The sequence below is a fragment of the Andrographis paniculata genome, unplaced genomic scaffold (genome assembly GCF_009805555.1).
Source record: "Andrographis paniculata isolate CXL003 unplaced genomic scaffold, ASM980555v1 Contig60END, whole genome shotgun sequence".
Classification (NCBI taxonomy): domain Eukaryota; kingdom Viridiplantae; phylum Streptophyta; class Magnoliopsida; order Lamiales; family Acanthaceae; genus Andrographis; species Andrographis paniculata.
The window spans coordinates 6,382,416-6,407,591 of record NW_026137596.1 but is presented as its reverse complement, the minus strand read 5'-3'; the positions used below and the strand labels follow the sequence as shown (position 1 = coordinate 6,407,591).

At 37.5% G+C, this 25,176-nt stretch overlaps 3 protein-coding genes across 3 annotated transcripts; 1 reads left to right on the top strand and 2 right to left on the bottom strand.

Moving 5' to 3' along the window:
* Positions 1-300: 300 nt before the first annotated feature.
* Positions 301-1,805, top strand: LOC127259910 (tropinone reductase homolog At5g06060-like). The gene is made up of 4 exons (XM_051287526.1): positions 301-830; positions 921-1,137; positions 1,216-1,322; positions 1,410-1,805. The coding sequence occupies exons 1-4, from the start codon at positions 537-539 to the stop codon at positions 1,593-1,595; spliced, it is 804 nt and encodes a 267-aa protein (XP_051143483.1). The 5' UTR covers positions 301-536; the 3' UTR covers positions 1,596-1,805.
* A 6,003-nt stretch (positions 1,806-7,808) lies between these two features.
* On the bottom strand, positions 7,809-8,700 carry LOC127259827 (uncharacterized). The gene is made up of 2 exons (XM_051287442.1): positions 7,991-8,700; positions 7,809-7,848 (listed from the first exon to the last, which is right to left on the bottom strand). The coding sequence occupies exons 1-2, from the start codon at positions 8,698-8,700 to the stop codon at positions 7,809-7,811; spliced, it is 750 nt and encodes a 249-aa protein (XP_051143399.1).
* Positions 8,701-10,390: 1,690 nt separating this feature from the next.
* LOC127259826 (uncharacterized) lies at positions 10,391-12,867 on the bottom strand. Its single transcript, XM_051287441.1, has 5 exons — positions 12,690-12,867; positions 12,499-12,550; positions 12,215-12,340; positions 10,888-12,148; positions 10,391-10,840 (listed from the first exon to the last, which is right to left on the bottom strand). The coding sequence occupies exons 1-5, from the start codon at positions 12,865-12,867 to the stop codon at positions 10,391-10,393; spliced, it is 2,067 nt and encodes a 688-aa protein (XP_051143398.1).
* Between the last annotated feature and the right edge of the window lie 12,309 nt (positions 12,868-25,176).

Here is a 25,176-nt window from a genome sequence, read left to right as displayed (position 1 = left end):
AAGGAGTATTATTAACACTTATATATTTCTATTATAAACCGTTATAATATCTAGTCGTAAATAGTACATATAATTAATACTCCATTTTTATTGAATTTGCAACATGGAGACAAGGTCTTCTAGAAACCCATTCTTACTATTGACTTTGTTTTATTTTTTTATACTTGTGACTGACTCTTCTAGAAACATCGTTTTCTAGAAAACGTGTTTCCTTGTGACGCGACCACCCGTACAGCTGGTGAATAGAAAATGCGTTTCCACTTAATTACGACTTTTACTTTTACTTTTAATTTGCAGAAGCTTCCTTCCTTCCTGCTGAGGAGATTCCCATTCTTCACACAAGTCTTCCATGGAGTGCCCAACCAATTCCATCTCCATGATCTATTCTCTCTCTCTCTCCCTCTCCCTCTCCCTCTCCCTCTATATATAAGATCGGATCGGACCTATTACGTATTCTCCAACCTACTTACTTCACTTTACTTACTCTCAAAAAAACCCTAAGAAAACCGTACAGGCCGTCCCGCGAAATTGATCCGATGGCAGGAAAGGGTTCGAGTTCAAACTCCAGATGGTCGCTCTCCGGCTGCACCGCTCTGGTTACCGGCGGGACTCGCGGCATCGGACAGGCGATTGTGGAAGAACTGGCTGAATTGGGTGCGCACGTTTACACTTGCGCCAGGAGCGCCGAGGATCTGAACCAGCGCCTGCAGGAGTGGACTTCAAAGGGCTACAAAGTGGGTGGCTCTGTCTGCGATATGTCTTCCCGGGAACAGAGGGAAAAGCTCATCGAGAGCGCCTCCTCTGCTTTCAATGGCAAGCTCAACATCCTTGTAAGTGGTTGATTTTGATTTTGATTTTGATTTTGATTTTGATTTTGATGGATATGGAAATTGAGTGAAATGTTGGAATTGGAATTGTAGGTGAACAATGCCGGGACTAATGTGTTCAAGGCCACAGTTGATTTCACCGCTGAAGACTATGCATCAGTGATGTCTACCAACTTTGAAGCTTCCTTCCATTTGTCCCAAGTTGCTCATCCTCTTCTCAAGGCCGCTGGGAACAGCAGCATCGTCTTCATCTCCTCTGTTGCGGGTCTTACCCATGTCTTTGTCGGATCCATTTATGGAGCCAGCAAAGGTATTTATTCATATATAGCAATTGCATTTCCAGCAAACAAATCATCTCATTTTGTAAATATATGATATGATCCTACAGCGGCCGTGAACCAACTCACAAAGAACTTAGCCTGCGAGTGGGCGAAGGACAACATTCGGGTCAATGCCATCACTCCCTCCTTCATCACTTCGCCAGCCGTCGGATCTGTAAGTCTTCTCTTTTGTGTGTATATATATCCAATGCTTAATCAAGTAAGAAAGCTTCTTCTCTAATTAATAGTAATTCAATTTCAGATGCTGGAGCATAATACAGCGCTGGCCGACAAGGTAAAAACCGAAACACCACTTGGGCGTGCCGGAGAGCCTAAAGAAGTGGCGGGCTTGGTGGCTTTCCTCTGCCTCCCGGCAGCCTCGTATATCACCGGACAGATTATATCTGTCGATGGAGGATCCACTGCCAATGGCTTCTCCTTCCCATAGACAAACAATAATTAATTAGTTACGTTTGTTTGCCCGATTATCTTTGTGGTGTATTTCTCACATTTCTTCTTGTTCTTAAAAGTATTTTGTGATGCATTTTTCATATTTCTGGTCGTAAAAGCATAATGTGAGTATAACTCGAGTTGTGAGAACGGGTTGACTATATATACAGTTTGTGTGTTGAGACAATAATGAAATGCTTTAACTATATATATTTGTCTTCAATATCTTCTAGCATATGCAATGATACATGTATCAAAGCCCTCTCACTTCAAACAGAGGCCACACTAAAAAGGTGAGTATACAATAATACAATTTTCCAGGTTGTTTTAATGCACAAACTTGGGTGAGGTAGAGACGACACGGAGGCAAAAATTATCAGACCAAGGAAGATTTGAGACAGGGAAAAGTATCAAACGGTTGTGCAATAGCAACAGCAATGATGGAAGTATAGAAAAACTTTCAAGACTTATGTGTCAAAAGTATAAATAGAAGCTTTATTTTTTAATGTTCAATTATTTAACAATAGCTTAAAAATCAAAGGACGAGAGAGAGAGAGAGAGAGGGGGTGGAGAAGAAAAAGAAAAACCAATTCTTATAATTACAGTGAGAAAAAATTAAAGAAAATAATAATAATAATAATAATAAAAGAGGCTTGAGAAAAAAAGGAAAAAGAGAAAAAATGACAAGATGGGACGCAAAGTAAAAAAAGGAATAGAAGAAAGAGAGACAGTAAATGCTTGAGAGGCCCAAATCTTTACCATGTCGCCTCACTTGTGTTTTTATTTTTCAATTCAGAAATTAAAGTCATTTTGTAGTTTGTTTTTAAAATTAAAAAAAAAAGAATAAAGCTTCCAATCGACAAATAAGCTTGGACACGTCATCTGTGAGGCTTTTTTTAAGCTTTCAACTATTCCATATGCTCTTAATGTGCTATTTTTCGTAGCTTTTCTCTTAGTGTTTATTTTGGGTGATTTTGAAAAAAATTGATTTTGATTTAGTATTAAAATTATGTGCGATGAGATATTGTATAAGAAAATGTATATATATATTTTTTAAAAATGTAAAATGTAAAATTTTAAAAATTTAAACAAAAAAATAAACTTGAAAGGATTGACAACTTAACTGTTTTTAAATTTTGTTACAAACAAAATATAGACATCGTTGTTTATAATTTACACATGAGTTCTTATGTCTTTGCAGTTGGACCGATAGACATGTTTGGTCTTTTTGTACATGATATTTTTTTATTTCAAAATATATATACAAGTTGAGGGTCTCACCTCAACCCCTTTTCGACCAATGATATTAAAAAACAAGAGTTTGTACTATTATTTGTTATTGAGCAATTTTTATTTTTATTATTTTCATTACAAAAAATTCATGATACCCGAACATAACTCTTTCAGCCAATTTATTTTTCGATCCACAGGTAAATATAAGCTAAAATAGGCCGAGTAAATTATCTTGTCTGATCAGCATTACATTTGTTAATTATATATAAGTTTTCAATCCTTAGGAGGTGATTTGACTTTAACTTGGTTTGGATGCTACTTTGTAGATTTTGAATAGATTTGATCATTTCTTAAATAAATTTGATCTTTAAGTTGCTTTTAATTATTATTATTTTTTTTGGTGTAGAAAAAAAAATTTGTGTTATATTTTTACAAATACAAAATCGTACAAATTACATTTAATTTAAATATATGCGAGTCATATTCTCTATTCGGATCCTTTGATTTTCTTCCCGGGTTGATCCATTTTTCCAACTTGGATTTGGGTGGCTTCTTTGATCCGAAGGGATTTTAGTCTTCGGTTTGGCTTTGCCGGCTTTTGGAGGGCTTTGGTACCCGTGTTGGCGATTTTGATCGTCGATTTTGGATTGATGCCTCCTTTGGATGATCAGACAGAATTTGATCTTTTAGGGGGTAGATTTGGTGCTCCATAACGCTTTTGACGGCGTGTCCCTTTGACTTTTGGATCGAATAGGGCCGGATTTGCGTCTTTGATGAAGAACGCGATGAACATCTTGAAGCTTTGGGAGCGACTTTGGAGGCTCTTCCTTGGCTTTGATGGATTCTTCGATGGCTTTGGGAGCTTTGATCTTTCCTCCGACTCGGACATACGATGAAGAACGTTAACTCCATCGATTCGTCAACCAATATTGGATCATTTGTCCAAATCGGTGACTTTTCGGCGAAGAACGCTTCGAAGGACACGAAGAACAATGAAGAACATTGCAGAGAGTCTAGAGAGACTTACACTTGCGCGAGTCTTCAAATGAACTTCGGTGTATAATGAATTGGCCAAGGCTCCTATTTATGGGGAGGGTGGCATTGGCTTCCTTTTCGGATGGTGCCACGTGGCGCGTCCTGATTGGCCAATAGAAGGATTTTATAATCTTACATTTTCCATCAGATGCCGTTTTCCATTCTTGACGGATTTGATTGTGCACCTTTCTTTCTCGTCAAAATCTTTATATCATTGTCTTTTTTTAAAGATATTAATTTATATACTTCTTTTATTGACAAGATTAATTTATTTTGCTGCCAAATTTATTATGGCTCTTATTTATACACGTAATATTTGTACGATATTTTTCATTTTAAATAGATTTTTGCATTAATGGTTTATAGTTATTGTACAAAATTTAACATATGTGCATAATTAAATACTATATATTTATATTATTGGAATTTTATATTCTTCCAAAATACATGATATTTAATTTAATTTAGACATTTAATTTTTAATGCCTACAAAATACCTCCTCGAAATTTGTTTAAGCGGACGCAAAGCTTTTAAGGCGTGAACGAGTCTCGAAACATCAAAAAAGAATTTCTTTTTCCTTTTTTTCTTTTCAAGGCGGGTTTTTTTTTTAATGGCATTTTTTTTTTTACCATTTTTGTTTTTTTCATTCTTTTTTTTTTTTAAAAAAATGGCATTTTTTTCCAATCTTTTGTTTTTTGCAAAATTTTTATTTATTTATTTATTTTAAATGGCGTTTTTTTACCCATTTTTTTTATACACATATCATATATATATATTCTTTCCTTGTTTTTTTTTTTTAATTTTTATCTTCTTTTTTTTTAATTTCTTTTTCTCTTTATTTTCTTATCTTCTTCCTTCCCTTATGCATGTCTTTCCACGTCTCAATTTTTAGACACTATATAAACCCCTCACTATGAGAGAACTTTGTCATTCTCAATTTCTCACAACTTTGATTTCTCTCATTCTAGCGTAGGTTTCTTTCTCTTGTGTTGTTGTTCTTCTTTTTTTTTTTTTTTCTTTCATCTTTTGATCTTTGTTTGTGTTTTTATTTTTGTAGGCGAGATGGCTTACTTCAAGGATGTCTCATCCCCATCTGGAAACGCCGAGTTGGTGATTTGCGAGTTTGAAGGTCAACCGTTAGACAAGACGACTCGTCTATTGGTGCATCCACCACTCGTAGGACGCGAAGCTGCTCGCCCTCGCTTAGAGGTCCCAAATTTCCCAAAGACGTGGTCTCGGAATGTCGCTGGCGGAAAGCATACCTTGCAATCCTCACTCCATCAACACATGTCAAACGATGTTCTTCCACTTCCAACCTTGGGGCGGCGGATCATGGAAGGAGCGTGCGTTTGGAATGGTCTTCCTTCCTTTGATAGCAACTTTTTGTATATGGCCGGCTATTGGGAATGGGCGGAGGATATACTGGATCGATGCGTGATTCCACTAAAGAAATGATGCATTTACGATGCGGTCTATGCTTCCTTGTTCTCCTACGACTATTCTTCGGAGATCGTCAAGGCCGTTTGTGAGGCGTGGTGTCCCAGAACCAACACCCTTTTGACTGCCGCCGGTGAAGTGTCGATCTCTCTCCGTGACTTGGCGTCCTTGGCGGGCCTCCCTATACTTGGCTCCTTTTACGACGAGGTGGCACCAAGCGCAAAGGAGCTATATGACAGTAAAGAGGATAGAAAGCTGATTCCCCGTTTGTGCCGGTACTTGTTGCAGGCCTACCACCTTCTCCGCAGTCGTGACAAAGGTCGACGTGGTGTCAGTGCAACCGAATGGATTTCCTTTTGGTGCAAGAAGACTGTCAAATACGAGCGTCCTCAAATCCGTCGCGGCAAGGAGTCTACTCGTTCTTCTCGGCCTGATGCGACTTACAATCCTACCGGAGAGATTGGTGCCCACGAGCCATGGTCGAAGGCGCAAGAGTCATCTTTTGCCAAACTCAAAGTTGGACGGGAGCACCTTGAGGAGACTTTTCTCGCAGCGTTCCTTTCTTGTTGGCTTTGCATCTTTGTGCTTCCGCTCGACGATGTTTGTTTGATACGTCCTTCAACTTTCAAGATGGCAAGTGCCCTAGCGTCGGGATTTCCAGTAAGCTTGGCCATTCCAGTCTTGACTAGTATTTATAGAGTGCTGAACTAGATCGCAGATTCATCCTGTCCTGGGAAAGTTCGGTCGAAAATTCCTCTCCACTTTTTGACTGGATGGATCGGTGAATATTTTCAGACCCACTACGGCGTATGGAAGGGAATCCGTGGTCCGGGGATGGTGAAGCACTCCGGGGCTGTTAGTGCTCGTGCGTATAGAGCAGATGTTACATGCCAAAAAATCTTGCGCGGTGACTACTTTCGTTGGGCTTGCACCATGATCACAAAAGACTTCGACGTACGGTTCGTTGATGACGGGAAGCGCGAAGACTACGAGCAAGAATACTTCATTTCCATTCGCTCTTTTTTTCTGACTTTGCGGGATGGATTTCGATGCTTCTTGGAGCCGTATAGTCCCCACCATTTTTGCCGTCAATTCGGTTTTTTCCAAGAGTTCCCGGAGTTCTTTTGAAAGATGTCCGTTGCTGCGCTTTTGAGGAAGGCTATCAACATTGGCACCAAAGCACTTACTTGAAATCTTCAGCCGAAGTTATTCTTCCACGCATTACTGCGATTCTGAGGGAATTTTCTTCCAACGTCTACAAGAAGTGGTGAACTCAAGTTTGCGGGTCTTTCTTGGATGAGTATATCCCACCGGTACAAACGACCACCAATCAGACCAAGCCATCGAATAAAGCTCGAAAGATGCCGCTACTTATTCCGGGTGTTCCTGAGAGGAACAATGGAAATTCAAGTACTCCTAATATCGGTTCTTCAAAGCGGGCGGGTACCTTCTGTTTCGGAACGAAGCAGTAGTGAGCATGATGTTCATTGGAAGCGAGCTCGTCGAGATCCCTATATCATCAACCCGTCAAATCCTCGTTCGAGCCAACACCATTCTTCGAGCGATTTCGCGAGAGAGGTAACTTCTCTTTCATTTTTTTTTTTGACATGATTTTTTTTATATCCCCTTTTCAGTTAGAGCAAAGAATCCCGAGTATGGATGAAAAGATGGCGAGCCGAGATTCCATTGTTGAGGTGATTGGAGAAAGTAGAGGTGTTTGCAATGAGCAAGTAAAGGATGCTCCAACCAAGCCCATAGTTGTTCAGTCCGTTGTGCCCGCGGTTTCAGAATTCTGTGGCGCGGATTTTGTGAAGGCGATCCAGCGCGAATATATAGGAAAAGTATGGTCGGATCTTCGGAGCAAGCTTTTGAGGACACTAGCTCGTTTGCTTTCCTCGATTAAGGACGAGGTTAATGTAGCGCTCCAATCAATAAAAAGCTTTAAGTACTCCGAAATTTCTTATATTGAAGACCGAGTCAGGGCCCTTTTTTATGACGCTGCATCTTTTGACGAGGCATGTTATGACTCGATCGACGCCGTATTCTTGGCGGCCCATAACCAACAGATTTCTGAGATCAAAGATCGTTTGTCGCACCTTGAGACGAGGCATATTGAGGAGTGCGAAGCTATCAAGGATTTAGAGGGGTGTGTGGAGAATATTGACGTGAAGCTTCGCTCTTTACAAGAGCAAAAAAGAGAGAATTTTCCCTTATTAAGCGACGTCAAGGAGTTAATGAGAATATCATCATTCAAATTGTTGAAGTCAAGGATGAACTTGCCGCCGTAGAGAATGTCTCCGCGCAAGACGAAGAATACTTAATAAGCTTAGAAGAGTTGTTGGATATTAGCAAAGAAGAGTTGTATAATCTTAATGTTTAAGATCAATTTGTACTCTTCTTTTTGATTGCCAATCAATAAATTTAAATTCTCTCTCTTTTTTTTTTAATTTTTTTTCTTCTCGGGAATTTTTTTTTTACCCAAATCCTTTATTATTATTATTATTTTTATTTATTTGACTGAACTTGAAGGTATATCTCAAGCTGCCTACGTACCCGGTAAAGGGATCAAGTCATAACGTAGTTCAAAGCAACTTGAATTTGCTTTTATTATTATTTTGCAGTTTATTCTCATGCTAAGGAGTCTTGATTTGATTTGAAGGTCTCGCGGATAATATATTTTGAGGAACCTCCCGTTGATTGGCCCTATCCGGAGTCCGTCTTGAGATGTCAACTTGTATGCACCATTTGTGTAGACCTGAGTGACGACATAGGGTCCATCCCACTTGGATAAAAATTTATTTCCCAAACGAAAGTTGATCACAATGGGCCTTCTCACAACAAGAACCAAGTCCCCGATTTGAAAGGATCGTGATTTGACTTTTTTATTGTAAGCTCGAGACAATCGTGCTTGATAACACTCCAGTCTTTGTTGAGCTTGTAGTCTTTTCTCGTCGAGAGCCTCTAGCTCTTCGAGTCTTAATTGGACATTTTCTTTGGTCGTCAATTCTTCCAGAAGAACAATCCTTAGTGAAGAAATTTGTCTTTCTAATGGAAGGACAGCTTCGACCCCATATACAAATGAGTATGGTCTCGCTTGTGTTGGAGTACGGAATGTAGTAAGATAGGCCCATAAAGCTTCACCAATGCGGTCATGCCAATCTCTTTTTGATTTGGAGACAACCTTTTTCAGCAAGTTACAAAGTGTTTTATTGAATGCCTCTGCGAGTCCAGCCAGTGCATAATACATCGAGGACTTCTTTTGTTGGAAGCCAAAATTTTCGCAAAGTTTGTTGATGTGAGTATTGGCGAAAGATCTTCCATTATCAGTGATGATACACCGAGGAACCCCATAACGGTAAATGATGTTGACTCGTATGAAGTCAGCTACTGTCTCCATTTTGACTTCTTTCAAAGGAACTGCTTCTACCTATTTGGAGAAGTAGTCTGTTGCGGCCAATATATAGAGATGTCCAGCGGATGACTTTGTGAGTGGTCCTATGACGTCCATGCCCCAGGTATCAAATGGCCACGAAGCAATAGTTGGGTGCAATGGTTCCGGTGGTTGATTGATAAAGTTAGCATGAAATTGACATGGTTGGCATCTCCGTGTAAACTCTATACAGACTTTAACCATGGTTCGCCAATAATACCCCATCCTTTTTATTCGGAAGTGTAACTTTGGGCCAGCTTGATGAGCTCCACAGATTCCGGCATAAGTTTCCTCCATAGCTTGTTTGGCTTGATGATTGCCAAGGCATCGAAAGAACATGTTGTCGAACGACCGACGATAGAGTATGCCGTTGAACTAGGCATAGCATGTAGCTCAATGAGTGCTTTAGCATACTTTAAGTAAGGCATCAGTTATGGTTTCTTTACTCAAACTCTTCAATGATTTGATTTACAACCAGCTTGGAGTCCCCTTATACTTGAAATTGGTGTTGCTTGATGTCTACCACCATTTTTAGGCCGAGGATGAGTGCTTGATACTCAGCCACATTATTTGAACACTTTTCTTTTAAGGCAAAAAAGTATGGAAGGACTTCTCCTTGTGATATGACAAATATTAATCCGGCTCCAGCTCCATTTTTTTGTGATGAGCCGTCAAAATACATTTTCCACAGTGGGGTGATTTCGACAAATAGCGCGTCTTCATCAGGGAAATCATCAGACAACTCCCGCTCAGCGCGGATGAGATGATCAACAAGGAAGTCAGCCAATATTTGTCCTTTTACAGCTTTCTGTGGTACATAAATGATTTCAAATTGTTGCAACTGCAGGTACCATCTTGCGAGTCGATCAGAAGGGACAGGTTTTGACATGACATATTTTAAGGGATTTGCTTTGGACACCAGCCGGATAGTGTGCGCTTGGAAATACTGCTTTAACTTTTTTATGGAAAAGATAAGCGCCAAGCATATCTTTTTGACCGGTGAATAATTTAGTTCATTTTGTGTCATCATTCTACTGAGGTAATAGAGGGCGTTTTCTTTCCCTTTATTGGCTTCCTGTGCTAACAAGGCTCCAACTGAATATTCTTGTGCAGCAATGTAAAGTGTCAACGGATGTCCAGGAATTGGCGTTGTCAGCACTAGTGGTTTCGTCAAGTAGTCTTTGATACTTTGAAATGTCTTCTTGCATGCTTCATCCCAATGGAGAGACACTCCTTTATTCATGATTCGGCTGAAAGGTTGGCAGCGTCCAGCGAGGTTAGAGATGAATCTTCTTATATATGCTACTTTTCCTTGTAAGCTTTTTAGCTCGTGGATGTTGCGAGGCTCAGGCATTTTTGTGATAGCGTCTATCTTTGCCTGTTCAATCTCAATTCCACGACTATGGACAATGAATCCGAGGAATTTGCCGGAGGTGACTCCAAAAGCGCACTTGAGAGGATTCATTTTTAGTTGGTAGCGCCTCAACCTTTCAAAAACCTTTCTTAAGTCCTGTAGGTGATTCTCTTTTCTCTTGGTTTTGACAACCAAGTCATCGACATAGCACTTTACATTTATGTGTAGCATGTCATCAAAGATCTTTTGCATTGCTCTTTGGTAGGTTGCCCCCGCATTTTTCAATCCGAAAGACGTAACTTTTTAACAGTAGTTACCTTTCGGTGTACGAAAGGCGGTTAACTCTTCGTCTTCATGTGCCATGCGAATTTGGTTATATCTAGATGATCCATCCATGAAAGAAAGCGCTTCATGTGCTGTCGTTGCATCAATCATCAATTCAGTTATGGGTAAAAGAAAATCATCTTTTGGGCATACTTTATTTAGGTCCCGGAAATCCACACAAACTCGGATTTGTCCATTTTTCTTCTTTACAGACACGATGTTAGAAATCCATTGGGGGTATTTGACTTCATGGATGAATCCCACTTCAATGAGTTTATTGACTTCATTTTCAATTTGAGGGATGAGTTCAGGACGGAATCTTCGTTGCGCTTGCTTCATAGAGCGAGCTCCCTTCCTCACACCTAGATGGTGGACCGCAACTTTCGGGTCTAAACTGGGCATTTCTTTATATGACCAAGCGAAGACATCCTGGAACTCATTGAGAAGTCGTGTGTAGGCATTCATATCATCCTCACCAGCTCTTTGCTGACATAGACGGGTCTTGGGTGATCTTCAATTCCCAAGTTGATTTCTTCTAACTCATCCACTGCAGCTTTGACCCCTTTTTCAAGCGCGGCGGGTGCATTTCCTGCATCTTCTTCAATCATTGTCTCTTCACCCCTTTCAGTGATGTAGCAGGATGATGCAACACTTTCTTCATTATCTTCTTTGGGTTTGGTGAAGACAATGGTTTGCCATTTAGCCTTTAAAACTTTACCGCAATGTATCGTCATTTTTGTTTGACGTGTCATGTGGGATGGAAAGCGGCTTTTGATTTCTTCATCCATCTCCACATATTTTGTTGATGTGAAATTCATCTTGTTTTTCTCTTTATTGATCTTTAGTCCTAACCTTGTGAAGAGAGAAGGTTTTAGCCTCCTGAAGACCGATACTCTTGTATTCTTACCTTTTTTAGGTGAATTGAAAGACAAGCTCTCGCTTTCGGTGATATGATAGTTTGTGGCCCTTTTAATAGCGATGCGTACGGGAGCTTGTGGCATGTATCCAAGACCAGCCCTCGAACCTTGGGTTGTCTGTGGTGGTAACTTTCCCAGTAGTGACTCCTCATTTGGATTATATCCAGCTTTTGTGAAAAGTTTGTAGGCTTTTGGGCCAAAGCTTTTGTCCTCTTGCAACCGCATAGCCTCTATTTTTTCTTCTTTTCCGTTCCTTGTTTGTGAGGGGGAGATTGGGTTGAGTGGGGTCTTTGGAAGAGTCAAATCTTTCAGAGGCTCAATTAATAAGTCTGCAGAACCTGAGGCGGGTGTTTTTTCTTTATCTCTTGACTTTGCCCCCAATTTAAGTTGTGGCGCTTTGACATCTTCATGTACCTTGGATTCTTTTGCTTCTGTAGAGAAATATTTGGCGTCCGAAAAGTGCGACTCGACTTCTGTATATGGCTTTGTGTCTCTGAGAACTTTCTTTGTCACTCCATTTTGAGTGTATTTGAAGCATTGGTGCCACGTTGATGGAACTACACCATTCTCATGTATCCATGGTCTTCCCAAAAGAACGTTGAAAGATGTCTTTGCATCTATGACGTAGAACAAAGGGTTAGTTTCCATTTCATCGATTAACAGTCTCAATCTTATGGTGCCAAGTGTTCTTTGACCCTCTTGATTGTATCCATGTATTGTCATACGACTCTCAAACAATTGATCTACTGGTATTCCCAATTTTTGCAATGTGTATAGAGGAAGGACGTTGACTGTGGCTCCTCCGTCTAAGAATATCCGGCTAATCATTTGCTCATGGATATAACCCACAACCAGTAATGGACGATTATGGGGTTTTGATCCTTACATCAAATCTTCATCAGTGAAAGTTATCGTGGCACATTCTTCACTCGATTTCTCTCTGATCGCCTTGTCATCTTTCTCGGTAGTGAGGCAATATGATTCTTCATCTTTTATGTCAACTTCGAGAGACCTGAACATGATTGAAGTGACATTAACAGCAACAAAATCGTCTTCAAGGGTGATCTTTCCTTCATGAACCAACTTCATGACTTTTTCTTTAAAGATGAAACAGTTATGGATGGGATGTCCTACGACACGATGGTATTTGCAGTATTTTGGGTCATCAACCTTTCCAGCTTCCTCCGGTCTTTTTGAATTTGGAAGATCAATGAGGTTTCCTCTGAGTAGATCGTCAAAGAAGCCCGAGACGTCATAATCCAGGAAATGATAAGTTTTGGATTGCAACTCTTTACGGGTGGGCCTTGGAGGTCTATCTATCTGAGTTGACTATCTTTTCCTTGCAACTTCCTTTTCTTTACTTTGGATCTTCACTAGTGCTTTGGTCGTCGCTTTTATGGCCAAGGCTTCTTTTCCAAAAGGTTTGATAGGGGCGTTGTTCCCCTTCTTTGCGGCATCATATCTTTCGTATCTTTTTGCTTTTGAAGATTCTTGAATTGATGGTCCGTGCATCCCGCTTGAAGCTATACTTAACTCCATGTCATGAGCGCAGGTAGCAAGTTCTTTGAAAGTGCGGGGTCGGATCCCTTGCAGGATGTATTTCAACCCTCAGTGCATTCCTTGGATGCACATCTCTATACCGGAGGCCTCGGACAACCGGTCTTTGCATTTCAAGCTCAGACTCCTCCAGCGATTGATGTAGTCGATTGCTGGTTCATCTTTCCATTGACGAGTTGATAACTCTTGATTTTGCCATATTTTATAGCTTATATTTATTTATTTAATTATTTGTTTATGTCGAATTTTGGTATTATTTATGTTAATTTATTCTAATAATTGTATTCATTTCATATTGTTTGTATAATATTAATTTATTAGTTTTTAAATGCAATTTATAATTATTTTGGTTTATAAATTAAATTAATTGATGTGTTTCTTGAATTATATTTTTTGGCATTATTTATGTGCTATTTAAGTATTTAATTTTAACTAAATTAATTTTATTTAATAAGTATTATTTATTTAAAGAAATATTTATAAGATGTTCATTATTTATATAGGTGAAATAATGCTTGAAAACTGATATGAGAGTCCAAAACTGGCCTTAAAAAGTGAAAAAATGGCTTTAGAAGCAAAAAAAAAAAAAGTCACCAGCGTGAAAGTCAACAAAAGTCAACGGTCAACGCCAAAAAGTCAACGCACAAAAGTCAAAGTCAACCGAGCACGGAAGACAAGCGACGGCCGCACGGAAGACAAACGACGCACGGAAGACAAGCAGCGGCTGCGGGGGTGCGTCGTGTTGTACGGCTATACTCGTCCCCAAGTTGGTAACCATAGTCGTCTAGGAGTGCGCAAGCGCGGAAGGCAAGCGAGCGCGGAAGGAGAGCGGCGGCTGTATTTATGAGCGCGGAAGACAAGCGGCGGCTGAATAGGAGTGCGCATGCGCGGAAGGCAAGCGAGCACGGAAGGCGAGCGGCGGCTGTATTTATGAGCGCGGAAGGCAAGCGACGGCCGCACGGAAGACAAGCGACGGCTGCACGGAAACTTTGGCATTGAAGTGAGCGAAGCGATGACGGCTGGCACGAAAGGCAAGCGGCGGCTGACATGGAAATATGAGCGGAGCGGAAAGCCATACGTGGAAGTGAGCGAAGCGGCGGCTGCATTAATTCTCGCTGCATTTATTGCCGCTGGTCAGCGGTGCATTTACTGCGCCGCCACAATAATTCCTGCACAGAATTCCGCTGCATTTATGTCTCCTGCACCCTCAGCTCCTGCATTTACTACACTCTCTCAGCTCCCTTAATTAAAATCCTGCACTACTTTTTAGCCAATTTTTGGCTATTTTTGTGTAATTTTTATTCTAGAATCTTCTAGAAAATAGGTAGTTATTAGTAGTTATATTAGTAGCTATTTTTAGAGTTAGTTATTTATGGTTATTTTTAGAGGTAGTTAGTAGTTATTTTTAGAATTAGTTATTTATTGGCGGTTGTAACCGCCAAGTTTCTAAAAGTTTTCCCTCTATAAATATCCCCTCTAATTGTACCATATAGAATATATAGACCATAGATAGATATGATACACCATAGATATATATATACACCATATATACACAATAATATACATTCTATTTTCTCCATTTCTTTTCTTCCGTATTTTTTTATCTAGTTTAATAATACGAGATTTTCGGTTTTGTGTCGCGAACAAACTGATTTTCTCCCCCTTTTTCTTTTAATTTCAGCATAGTATTTTAGCTAGTAAAATTCCTATCATATTTCTCCACCTCACCTTCACCCAAAAATTCCATGTTCGATTTGAATTGTTCAAGTTGGATTTCGACAAGGTTGCGGAAGGGCGACAGAAGAATCGACTATTTCAGCCCTGTTATGCGCCAAAAGCGGTTTCCGGGTAGTTCAACGTAGCTAAGTACGCGGGAGCCTTGTCGACCTGCTTAGTTGTTGTTCTGAATTCGATTTTGATTAAAGAGAGGTAATAAAAGGGGTAGAGCCACTAGCGGAACGGTTGGAAGAATAATTCATGGGGCATAGGCGGGGGTCTATTGGGTCACAGAGATTCCTAGTGACAGTAGGGTTTCTTGCTTATAATGTTCTTCGCCGGGTGTCGCTGAAGCCTCGTTGTAAATCCCCCAAGATCAAGTACCAACCGAGTCGATAATCAGCTTAAGCGAGCAAATGCGATCACATTCATTTCTCCGAGCCGCCCCGCAATTATACATATATTTTTCGCTATCACGCTATCTTCATCCCGCTCATTTCATCCATGGAAATCTAGCCATTAAGGAACGCAAAAGTCAGACACAAACGCCTCGCTTTATCCTTTTCGAGATACGTATATTTTATCGCTTTTTAGTTAGATTTAATTTCCGCAATTTATCTTTTCAGTTTCTTCGATTGCATTAACTCATTGCACTTTTTCTAATTAAATATAGGATATTCGCATATTCCCTTAGTTCGACCCGGACACTCACCGGTTAAAGAGATTTTTTATTTTTGACGAACTTTTTGGAGTTACTACACGAACACGCACAACACTATTTTCATTTTAAACATATATCATTTTTTTTTGTATCTTAAAAGATATTTTAAAAACTCTCATAAATATTCGATCAAATTTTGGCGCCGTTGCCAGGGAATAAGCCTAGTATCTTTGTTTTAATTGGAAAATATTGATTTAATGCTAATTTTATTTTAATATTGAATTTTATTGTATTTTGAACATCTAATCCATCGGCGGTATGCTTTGTAGGTTTCGAGAGTGCGATATCCTTCAAGGATCAAACCTACACGGCAATGTATCTTTCGGAGAAAAATCAAAAAAAAATTTCAAAAAAAAAAAAAAAGCTCGGGAGCGGCCTCTGCAGTTGTGTTCTAAATATACATATAGTAATAATCATATAATAATAAAAATAATAATAATATTTACTATATATATATAATAAATAAATCATAATAAATAATAATATTACTATAATGATAAATCAACAATAATAAAATAATAGTAATAATAAGAATAAGAATAATTAGAATAAATAAAAAATTAGGTTTAGGAGCCGTCGCTCCCTTTTCTCCCCTTTATATATATATATATAATAAATATATATATATTTTTTATACAAAATAATAATAATTTTATTTTGTTGTTTATTCAGGATTTCCAAGATGATCTACTCGTTCATTCAGATTGAATTTTAAAATCGAAGTAGACATCTATCCTTGTGAACCATCGGTGATGGCGAGCGAAGCGGCGTTAATATCTCTGTATGCAAGCGAAGCGGCGTCAATGTGTGTGTGCAAGCGAAGCGGCAAAAACAAGCGGGAGAAGTGAGCGGGCCTGCGCGCTTGAGCGGCGATTACACAAGCAGAGCGGTAACTGCTGTAAGCAGCATCTCCCACCCAGCGGATCAAAGGAGACCCCAGCAAGCGGACATCCACAACAGGGGATCTGGCATCCGTTTTTCTTTTTCTTTCGAGCAGCGATGGAGTCCAAGAGGAGGGATTCGTCCGTCTTCCACAAGCGAAGCGGAGTTCTAAAATATCTCCCTAATCTGAGCAGCGATAGACAATTTTGGGATTTAAAAAATTCTTCCAGATCAAGATCCTCCCCTGCGCCAAGAAATCTTGGAAATTCTGCAGCGCCCAATTGAAGCCAAGAACTCCAGAACCATTCAAGCGATTTCCACAACGAAGATTTACCAACGATGTTGCCGCTGAAGCTTCACCCAATTCTCAGTGCAATTTTTGAGCGGCATCGGTAAGCGCAGCAGCGAGTCTATCTTCCTTAGCCGATATTTGAACGAAGCGGCGTGGAAACTGCAAGCGCAAGCGAACCGCCGGTCTGTCCAAACCTGTTTGTCCCTGCCAGAGAAAATTAAAATTGAAAACTGCGTCCAAATACCGCAAGTCCTAAATCAAGCGCTATGGGGCTGTTTTGACGAATTTTGAGATTTAATTGATTTTGAGAATTGATAAACGAGGATAGGAAATTCATGAAAAGCCTCCACTAGAAGGACATGCTGTTGTGCGCGCATATTCTGAAATTTTCAGAATGTTCCCAAAACTTGACGCTTATGAGTGAGAGGAGGGGAATGTTTTAAAATTCTCCGAGCCACAAAGAAGTTGAAAAGGGAGTTCTATAGCATTATATTTTAATTGATTACATCTATATGAACCGTATTTTTGAATTTTTATTTGGTGATTGCAGTCCCGCCATTTTTTCTTTAACATGGCGTTGATCCGTGGATGCTTCCGCTTCGTCTTGGGCCTCTGGAGCATTATGGTTGGTTGGTTCTGGCTTGTCTAGTTTTGCAAGTAGCTTTGCGATGACATTGTCTTGTTGCTGCATGTGTTGAGACATCCCTTCAATGACTTTGGCCAGTGCAGCGAGTTGGTCTTCTATGTTTGAAGCGTTCGTGGTCATCACCGGGGCATAACTTGATGCAGTCGAATGAGTTGCAACTTTTTGAGGGGTGACTGGTGCGGAGGTACTCTTGAAGCATTCGTCCTCCTCATAGAGTGAGTTTTGCTATGTGATTTTCGGATGTGCGTCCTCGGAAAATGACATCAACAAATACATTATTTAAATAGTATTAATATGATATTTTAATCGTTAATAATATGATGTATTAATAAAATTACACATGAATGATATGATGTAAATAATATCCAAAAATTATGCAAGTAGTACGATAGGACATGATATATTTTTTACCAATAAGTCATTATATATGGAATTTTTTGGAGTTTATAATATCCAAAAATAATACGATTGATTACAAAAATGCACCATCGGAAAGAAACCGCCAGATTCGTCGGCCCGCACGCTATCTTCATTGATTAAAACTACACCGTTGTGACTAATTTCATTTCCGACCCAATTCGCAACCCCCAAAACCCTCCCGAATCGCCGTCGGCAAGACGTCGCCGGAATAAACCACCACATGCCATCGCCCATTGATTTAAACAACATCATCGTGTTAGACCACATTCTCATGTGTGCCGAGAAGGGTTGTTGACATCAACCACGAAAATTTTTTTCGCCCCAATAGTGCTTCTTTGAGGTACTTTATAAGACAAACATGTTTTAAAGGCCTTTTATATGTAAAATATATAGCGATGGGTATGGAATCGATCCTAAACAACCAAAAAAATATTTGGGACACTTTAAAATCTATAGCGATGGGTATGTAAAATCTATAGCGATGGGTATGTTTTAAAAGACCTTTTAAGTTATAAATGCAATTAATGCCTTTTAGATGCAGATGGTTGGTTCAATCAAATCGTGGTTAAAAAATATTTGGGACACTTTAATTTCAAAAATATGATAAATTTGTTGCTATTCTACTCGACAAAATATGTTGTGCACTTTAGATAGATATGGTAATTATCTTATGTGGAAACGATGATTGTAACATATTTTTTTAAAATATAATAGTTTTGATGTTGTACTAATCAACAATATATGCTACATGTAAATAATGGATATGCTAATTGTCGTATGCAAAGATGATATCTGAAACATTTTTTATTTTTTTTGCAAATTATAATAGCTATGTTGATGTACTAATGATAACTCTAAAATAATAGCATATTTACTGCTTGATAAAACTGCGTATTTTATGATTTTTTATGTGAAAATCATCACAATATCTTATTTATGGCATACTTTATTGATTTGTTTCGTTTCGCATGATTAAAAGCCCGCTTGTGGAGATTATTGATATTTTAGCCTTCTTAAGCAATGTTCTAGCCTATAAATTGTTTAAAGATGAAAGACAAGCGATGGTGCAGCCAGCTGTGCGCACGCGATGCTCTTTCCTCTTGCTCTCGAGCCAGTCCAACTAGACATCCACCGCTGATGAATGAGATCCCGAAGTATCAAAATTGCCTAAGTGTCGATCTCCCAGCGGTCAGCCTTCAGTTACCGGCCAGCGACGACAGCACCGGTTGAATTGCGCCGATGCCCTCCAACCAATCCAAGTCTAGCAAAGCAAGTGAGTAATATCTATGACCAGCCATAGCAGTCCCGCAAAGGAGCAAGCAAGCTAGGAGTTAAGTTTCAACCGATCAACCGCCCAACTCCTTAACTGCACAATGGTTGCAACAATATTTCAACTGCTTTTAACTGCTGCTCTGCAACCACTCAACTCCTGCCAACTGCCGATCCAGAAATTCTATAAATAGGGTCGTATTTCATTTGTAATATCAACTCTATATACTGCAATTTACTTTGCTTTTACTCTGTTCAATTTTCAAAGAGCTTCAATCATATAAGAAAGTTCTCTTAGTTTGAGGAGGTTGGGAAAGTTGAGCCACTGACCACCCAGTTTAGTTGTTTTTTAGGCAGATCTACTGCTTTGTTAATGCTTTCATAATGTTGACTTACTGTCTTCATAGTTGATAAAGGAATATCATCATTTCTTCATCTGCAACGTCAATCCCAATTTCAAGTTTAGATTTGATTGTTTAAGTTTAGAATTTCAACTCGTTGTGGAAAGTTCTTCAGAAGAATTTATTGCCAAAGCCTAATTTTGCATCGTATTCATTAACATATTTTATGTAGTTTAATATAGTTAAGTACGCAGGGGTCTTGTTGACCTATTTAACTACTGATTTGAATTCAATTTTGATTGAAGAGAGGTATCAGCCACTAATGAAACTGATTTAAATTAACAAGTATGATCATATGTATTTCTTCTGCCATTTCGTATTATACATATATGTTTTGTTAGTCCAACTTCATCATCCGCTTATTTCATCCATGAGAACCTAGCCATTAAGGAATGCACAAATCACACAAACACCTATGTATATTCTATTCACTAGTTTAATATCGCACATTTACTCATTATCACTATTTGCCGCCGTTTTCTAGTCATCTCTCATTTATATGTATACTACCCACTTACCATCCCTACCATCCCGCTCACCAACACATTCACAATACCCACTGCTTGCAAACTGTCACTCTGTTTGCTGTCGTTGCCCGTTCATCTTTATTGCTTTATTTAATTTTATATCTCTTATAACTTTCAATTTGCTCGCTAACGAGCCACGCTAATAATTTTCGAAATTAACCAGACTCAGTAAGTATTTCTTGATTTAATTTTATAAATTAAAATCTCTGTGTTCAACTTGAAACTCAACAGCTAGAGAATATAAAATCAATTATATTATAGCATTTAGGGTCTACAACAACATCATTTTCATAAATTCTATATATGATCATTTTCCATAAGCCAAGATCTAATCCAAATTTAATTTATCAAAAATCCCTATTATTTCCGAAAACTAAATGTTAGCTATCATAATTCTGGTGCTGTTGTTGGGGATTTTAACATCAAGAAATTGAATCTCTGGAATATTTGAGTTATGCGCCATAATTTAGTTAAATTATGTCAATTTCATATTGTTATTCTTATTCTAACTTGTTGGTTTGATATGGCAATTAATACTTAAGGGGTCCTAGACGTTTTCAACGTGAAACCAGTCCTACTCCGTCCTTCAGCACTCAGAGATGTCTTTTTAGAGAGATTACTGGAGAAAGGAATAATGGCCAACAATGGAAACTCCGGTGCCCCTGTCCCAACTGCCCCAACTTTCCCTACTGCCATTGGGACACCAATACCGCTACCACATCTGCATCTTCACAAGAGGCCCCATGCAACACTTCCATCATTACGGAGCCAACCACCATTCCCTATGTCCTAACCAACACTAAGGAACAAATTGTTAGGACACTAACCAACATGCAGCGAGGAATGGCTGTCCTGCAGTCGCATCTCATTTAGGTTGAGTAGACTCAAGCTACTCGATGCGCTTCTCGCTACCCAAGCAACGCAGATGGCTCATGCTGCTACGAATCCCGCCAACACTCTGCCTCCACCTACTATTGAGCCACACTAAAGGCAATTTGCAAGGTACAAGACTGCTGATTGCCTAGCTGTTGAGGTCCCCATGAACTCCCATTATCAATCCATGCTTGTTGCGACTCTGATCATGAGTACGGCGCTCAGAGGATCTGGCAACTACGAACTGAAGTTGGCGCTGATATAGCTGACTAGCCAGAACTAGTTCCATGGGTTACTCAATGAAAGTTCGTACAAAAGAAAAATAAAAAAATAATCCCATATATATTCCCCACACACACACCACAAGAAGAAAGAGAGAAAAAAAAAAAAAGATGGTTGGATGAAATAATGCGGTGAATAATAATCACAATTAATGAAATGCATTCACTCGTTCACAGACAAGAAAAATTATAAAATCGGAAATCCATCCACCCACCTAGCCCACAGTAAAAACAAGCTAAGAAGAATATATTGCATATATATATATATATTAACACTTCAAATAGTGCTACAGTAGTACTACTCTGCTACTAGATACTATTGTTGAATTTGAAGACCGTACAAAATTGCCCACAGAGAGAAGGGAAAATGACATATTTTTGGACCGGAAGAAAACATCTTTGGGCGAAAGTACAGACTCTGATTTGTTATAATACACAAAAAAAAAAAAAAAAAAAAAAAATCTATACAAATGATAAAATGGTATTGTAATACCTCTAGAGTTGGGCCAGTGCTAGGCCAACTCCCGTGGATGAGCCGGTGCCAGGCCATCCAAGATTGAATAGTAATTAAATGGATTGAATAGTAATTAAATGGATTGAATAGACTACTTATGTCAACAATATATACATTCCTTTTCGGAAGTCCTACTGAAAGAACTCTAGAGTTAAACGTGCTTGCCGTAGAGTAATGTTGTTATATATATATATAAAACCAATATTATTATTTTCTTTTTCTGAAAGAGCACAAACTTCGAGTAACCTATGCAAATAATAAGATATTGTTTTCTTGATATATATTTCATACTCTAATTATGCAATCACAATTATCTTTCCATAACTATATTAAAAACAAGAAAATACAGGTACAGGGCATGGCCGGTCCTGACTTTTGATGGGCCCAAGGAGAAAAAATGGGCCCCTATATGTAAAAATAATTTTTAGCTATAATAAATTTAAATAATAAAATAAAACAAATTCTTTTAGCAAATTTAGAAGCAAAATCATCGATAGTAGCATCAATATCAATTTTATTTAATAATTTTGTTTCAGTAAATAACATTGTTAAATCATTGAATCTTTCTTGAAACATAAACGATCTTAAATAAGTTTTTAATAATTTTAATTTTGAAAATTTTCTTTCAGCCGATACAGCTACCGACAGTTAATAATATACGATAAGAAATTGAAACATTTTCATACAATATGCAACTTTAGTAAATTCAAATTTTTCTGTTGACAATTTCAAATTATTCAGTAAAATCATTTGCAAAACTTTTAATTCGAAAATAGTTTTTTCTAAGTTAATATCAAATACTCCATTTGTCCGTCTCTAAGGGTCACATTTACTTTTTGTGTCATTGTACTTAAGATTAAAATATCTATATTTGTATAATTTTTTTGTACAAATGGCAAGAGTCAGATTTGATGCCATGTTGATGTTTTGGTTATGGATTAATTCGAAGTGGAGGACATTTCAGTCATACACTGGATTTTGAAGAATTTTCAGGTCTTGTGATGTTGCACAAATCATTGTTGATGCTGCGAAGTTGCTGCTACAACAAATCTGATGTCGAACAACCGAATTTGCTATTGTTGTTCATGTTGGTGTTGCTGCTAATGTTGATGTTGATGTTGCTGCTGCAAGCATTTTTCAGCGGACAAAATGAGAAGGAATTCGTGAAAATGGAACAAGTGAAATTGTTTGTGAAGCAACAGAAATTCTTGATGATATTGTTGGAACAGTTGTTGGTGACGGTGATAAAGTTGTTACTACAACCATTTCTCAACAAATTGAAGGTACTTGTTCTTTTTGTCATCTGCTCCCACAAAGGGGGAGTAATGCAGGAAAATGGGAGATCATATTTTCAGGGGGAGTTGCCCAAGTTCAGATGTTGTTTACTTTGCTGATTGTTGATTTTATCTATTGTTACTATTTTTGTTGGAAGTCCGAAGTGATTACAACCATATCAATGTGAAGGCTATTTGTAGCCTTTTTATGTTTGTTGGCATGTAATAGTTGGACTCACTCTTGGATGATTTAGTGCGTGAGTAGGTAAATTCCTACACTTTTATTCGTGGTTTCATATGCCAAAAATGGGGAGAATGTGAATGGAAATTCCTCTATGTTATTTTGGCATATGAACTAATGGTGCCTTAATTTCTGCAACAAAGACTTTCCAAAAGACAAAAGGCATATTTGAGGAAATGTCAAAACATGGAAACTCACTCCTTCCATTTCGGTGCAAAGGGAAATTAATGTGAAATCTTTTATTCCAGGAATGTGAGTGATTTACTCAACCGGATAGGGTTGAAGATTGGTGACGAGTGATTTGGAGATCATACTTTAGAAAGAAGAATATGGAGTAAAGTTTTAACGCTCTATCCATATCGATTCCCCTTAGTTTTGAATGAGTTTTTGACATAAAAATTCGCCGGAGAAGTCGACGTGATCGGAGTTAAAGGAGTTCCAACCGGAGAGGATGATCAAACTCTGAGCGGCTCTGCTATATGGTCGTTGTCAGTACACGTTTGTGACAACGTGAACCTGTGGAGGTATTTTCCAAGGTAGACCATGATAGGAGTTTGAGTTGAAGGAGTTGTGATTGTTTATACTATGTAATCAGCACTGATTAGTAGAATGTGTTTTGTTCGATAAATCACTTCCCCAACAAAAATAATAAAGTATCTTCTAATTGTTTTATAATAGCATCAATGAACACAAATTTATTTTGTAATTTTTTACTTATACTATTAATGACAAATAAAATATCATACCAAATAATCACTCCTAGTAAAAATTCATAAGACTCAACTAAATTAATCAAATTTTCTGCTTCATTTTTTGATTTAGCATTATCCTAAGAATTAATTTAAAATAATAAAGCTAATTTAAATTGAGGATCTTGAAAATGTAATAGCTTTAATATTTTTAATTTGGTTTTCTCAACGGTTATTTGAAAAAAATTTAAAGTTAAATTTGAAATATTATCAAATAAATTTTTTTCTTTTTTTTGTAGAACTTGAAAATAATGTATATATATGTTGAAAAACTCAAAAAAATGAAACTACTTTCATACAAGTGTCATATTAAGGTTAATACTATGACTAACACATAACATATATAATGCTTTAGAATTATACGAATTAATCTTTTCTGAACCCCTTGTTGTTTAACTTTTATGTTAGAATCATTATCATAACTTTAATATTTATATTATTAATATCAAGATCTAAAGTTTATAAGTACATTTTTTACTTCGTTAAAAGTCTATCCTGTTTGTATCATCTACTTTTAAAAATTGTAAAAAATATGCTTCTATCTTAATATTATTACTTAACGTGTTTATACATCGCACAATTAATGTCATTTGTTTGTTATTATTAATATCCGGAGTAGGATAAAAAAAATTATACTCCCTTCGTCCCAAATCAAAGAGCTTCTTTGAGATTTTATAGTAAATCAAGAAATAATAGTATTTTATTAGTTAATGGAAGTGTGTAAGAGTTTTTAACATTTTTGTCAATAACTTTATATATAAAGAAATTGTATGTGTAATGGTATGTTTGTAATTTAAGTAAAAGTTAAAGTATTTTGGTATTAGTGTATTAATATTTTTTCTAAAATCGAAAAGATACTTTGAAGTGAAACAAATAAAAATGGTAAAAAATGATACTTTGAATTGGGACGTAGATAGTAGAAAAATATATTGATTCTTTAATAATTTTTATAATAGAATTTCTAATACTATGAGCTAATAAAAAAAATGATTTATTTTGAATTTTGTGAGTAAGATAATGATTGTGAATTTCAATATTTTAAATACGTCTAATATGATCTTGTATTATTACATCAAATTCCACAATTATTCCTAAAAAATGACCATTATCATGTAAAAAGTTTTTCACTCGATCCTCGAAAAGTAAAATTATAGTATTTAGAAAGAGATTTTACAACCGATATTATTTTTATTAAAAGTTGCCTTAAACGTTCATTTTCTTTTATAATTTCTAGTTGAATGTCTTTATCAATTGTTTGATTTTTATTAATTTTATTTTTAATTAATTCCAAGTATTTATATGTGTTATGTGTTTAATGTTACTTCTATGTTGTTTAAGTCTTTTTGCTAGATGCTTTCAATTGTAAAATCCACGTTAGCCAATAAACTCTTGGAATTATTTTTATGAATAATTTACAACAAAAACAATATACTTTATCTTCATAGTAGTGTGTAACTAATGTTATGCACGAGTTATTTTTATATT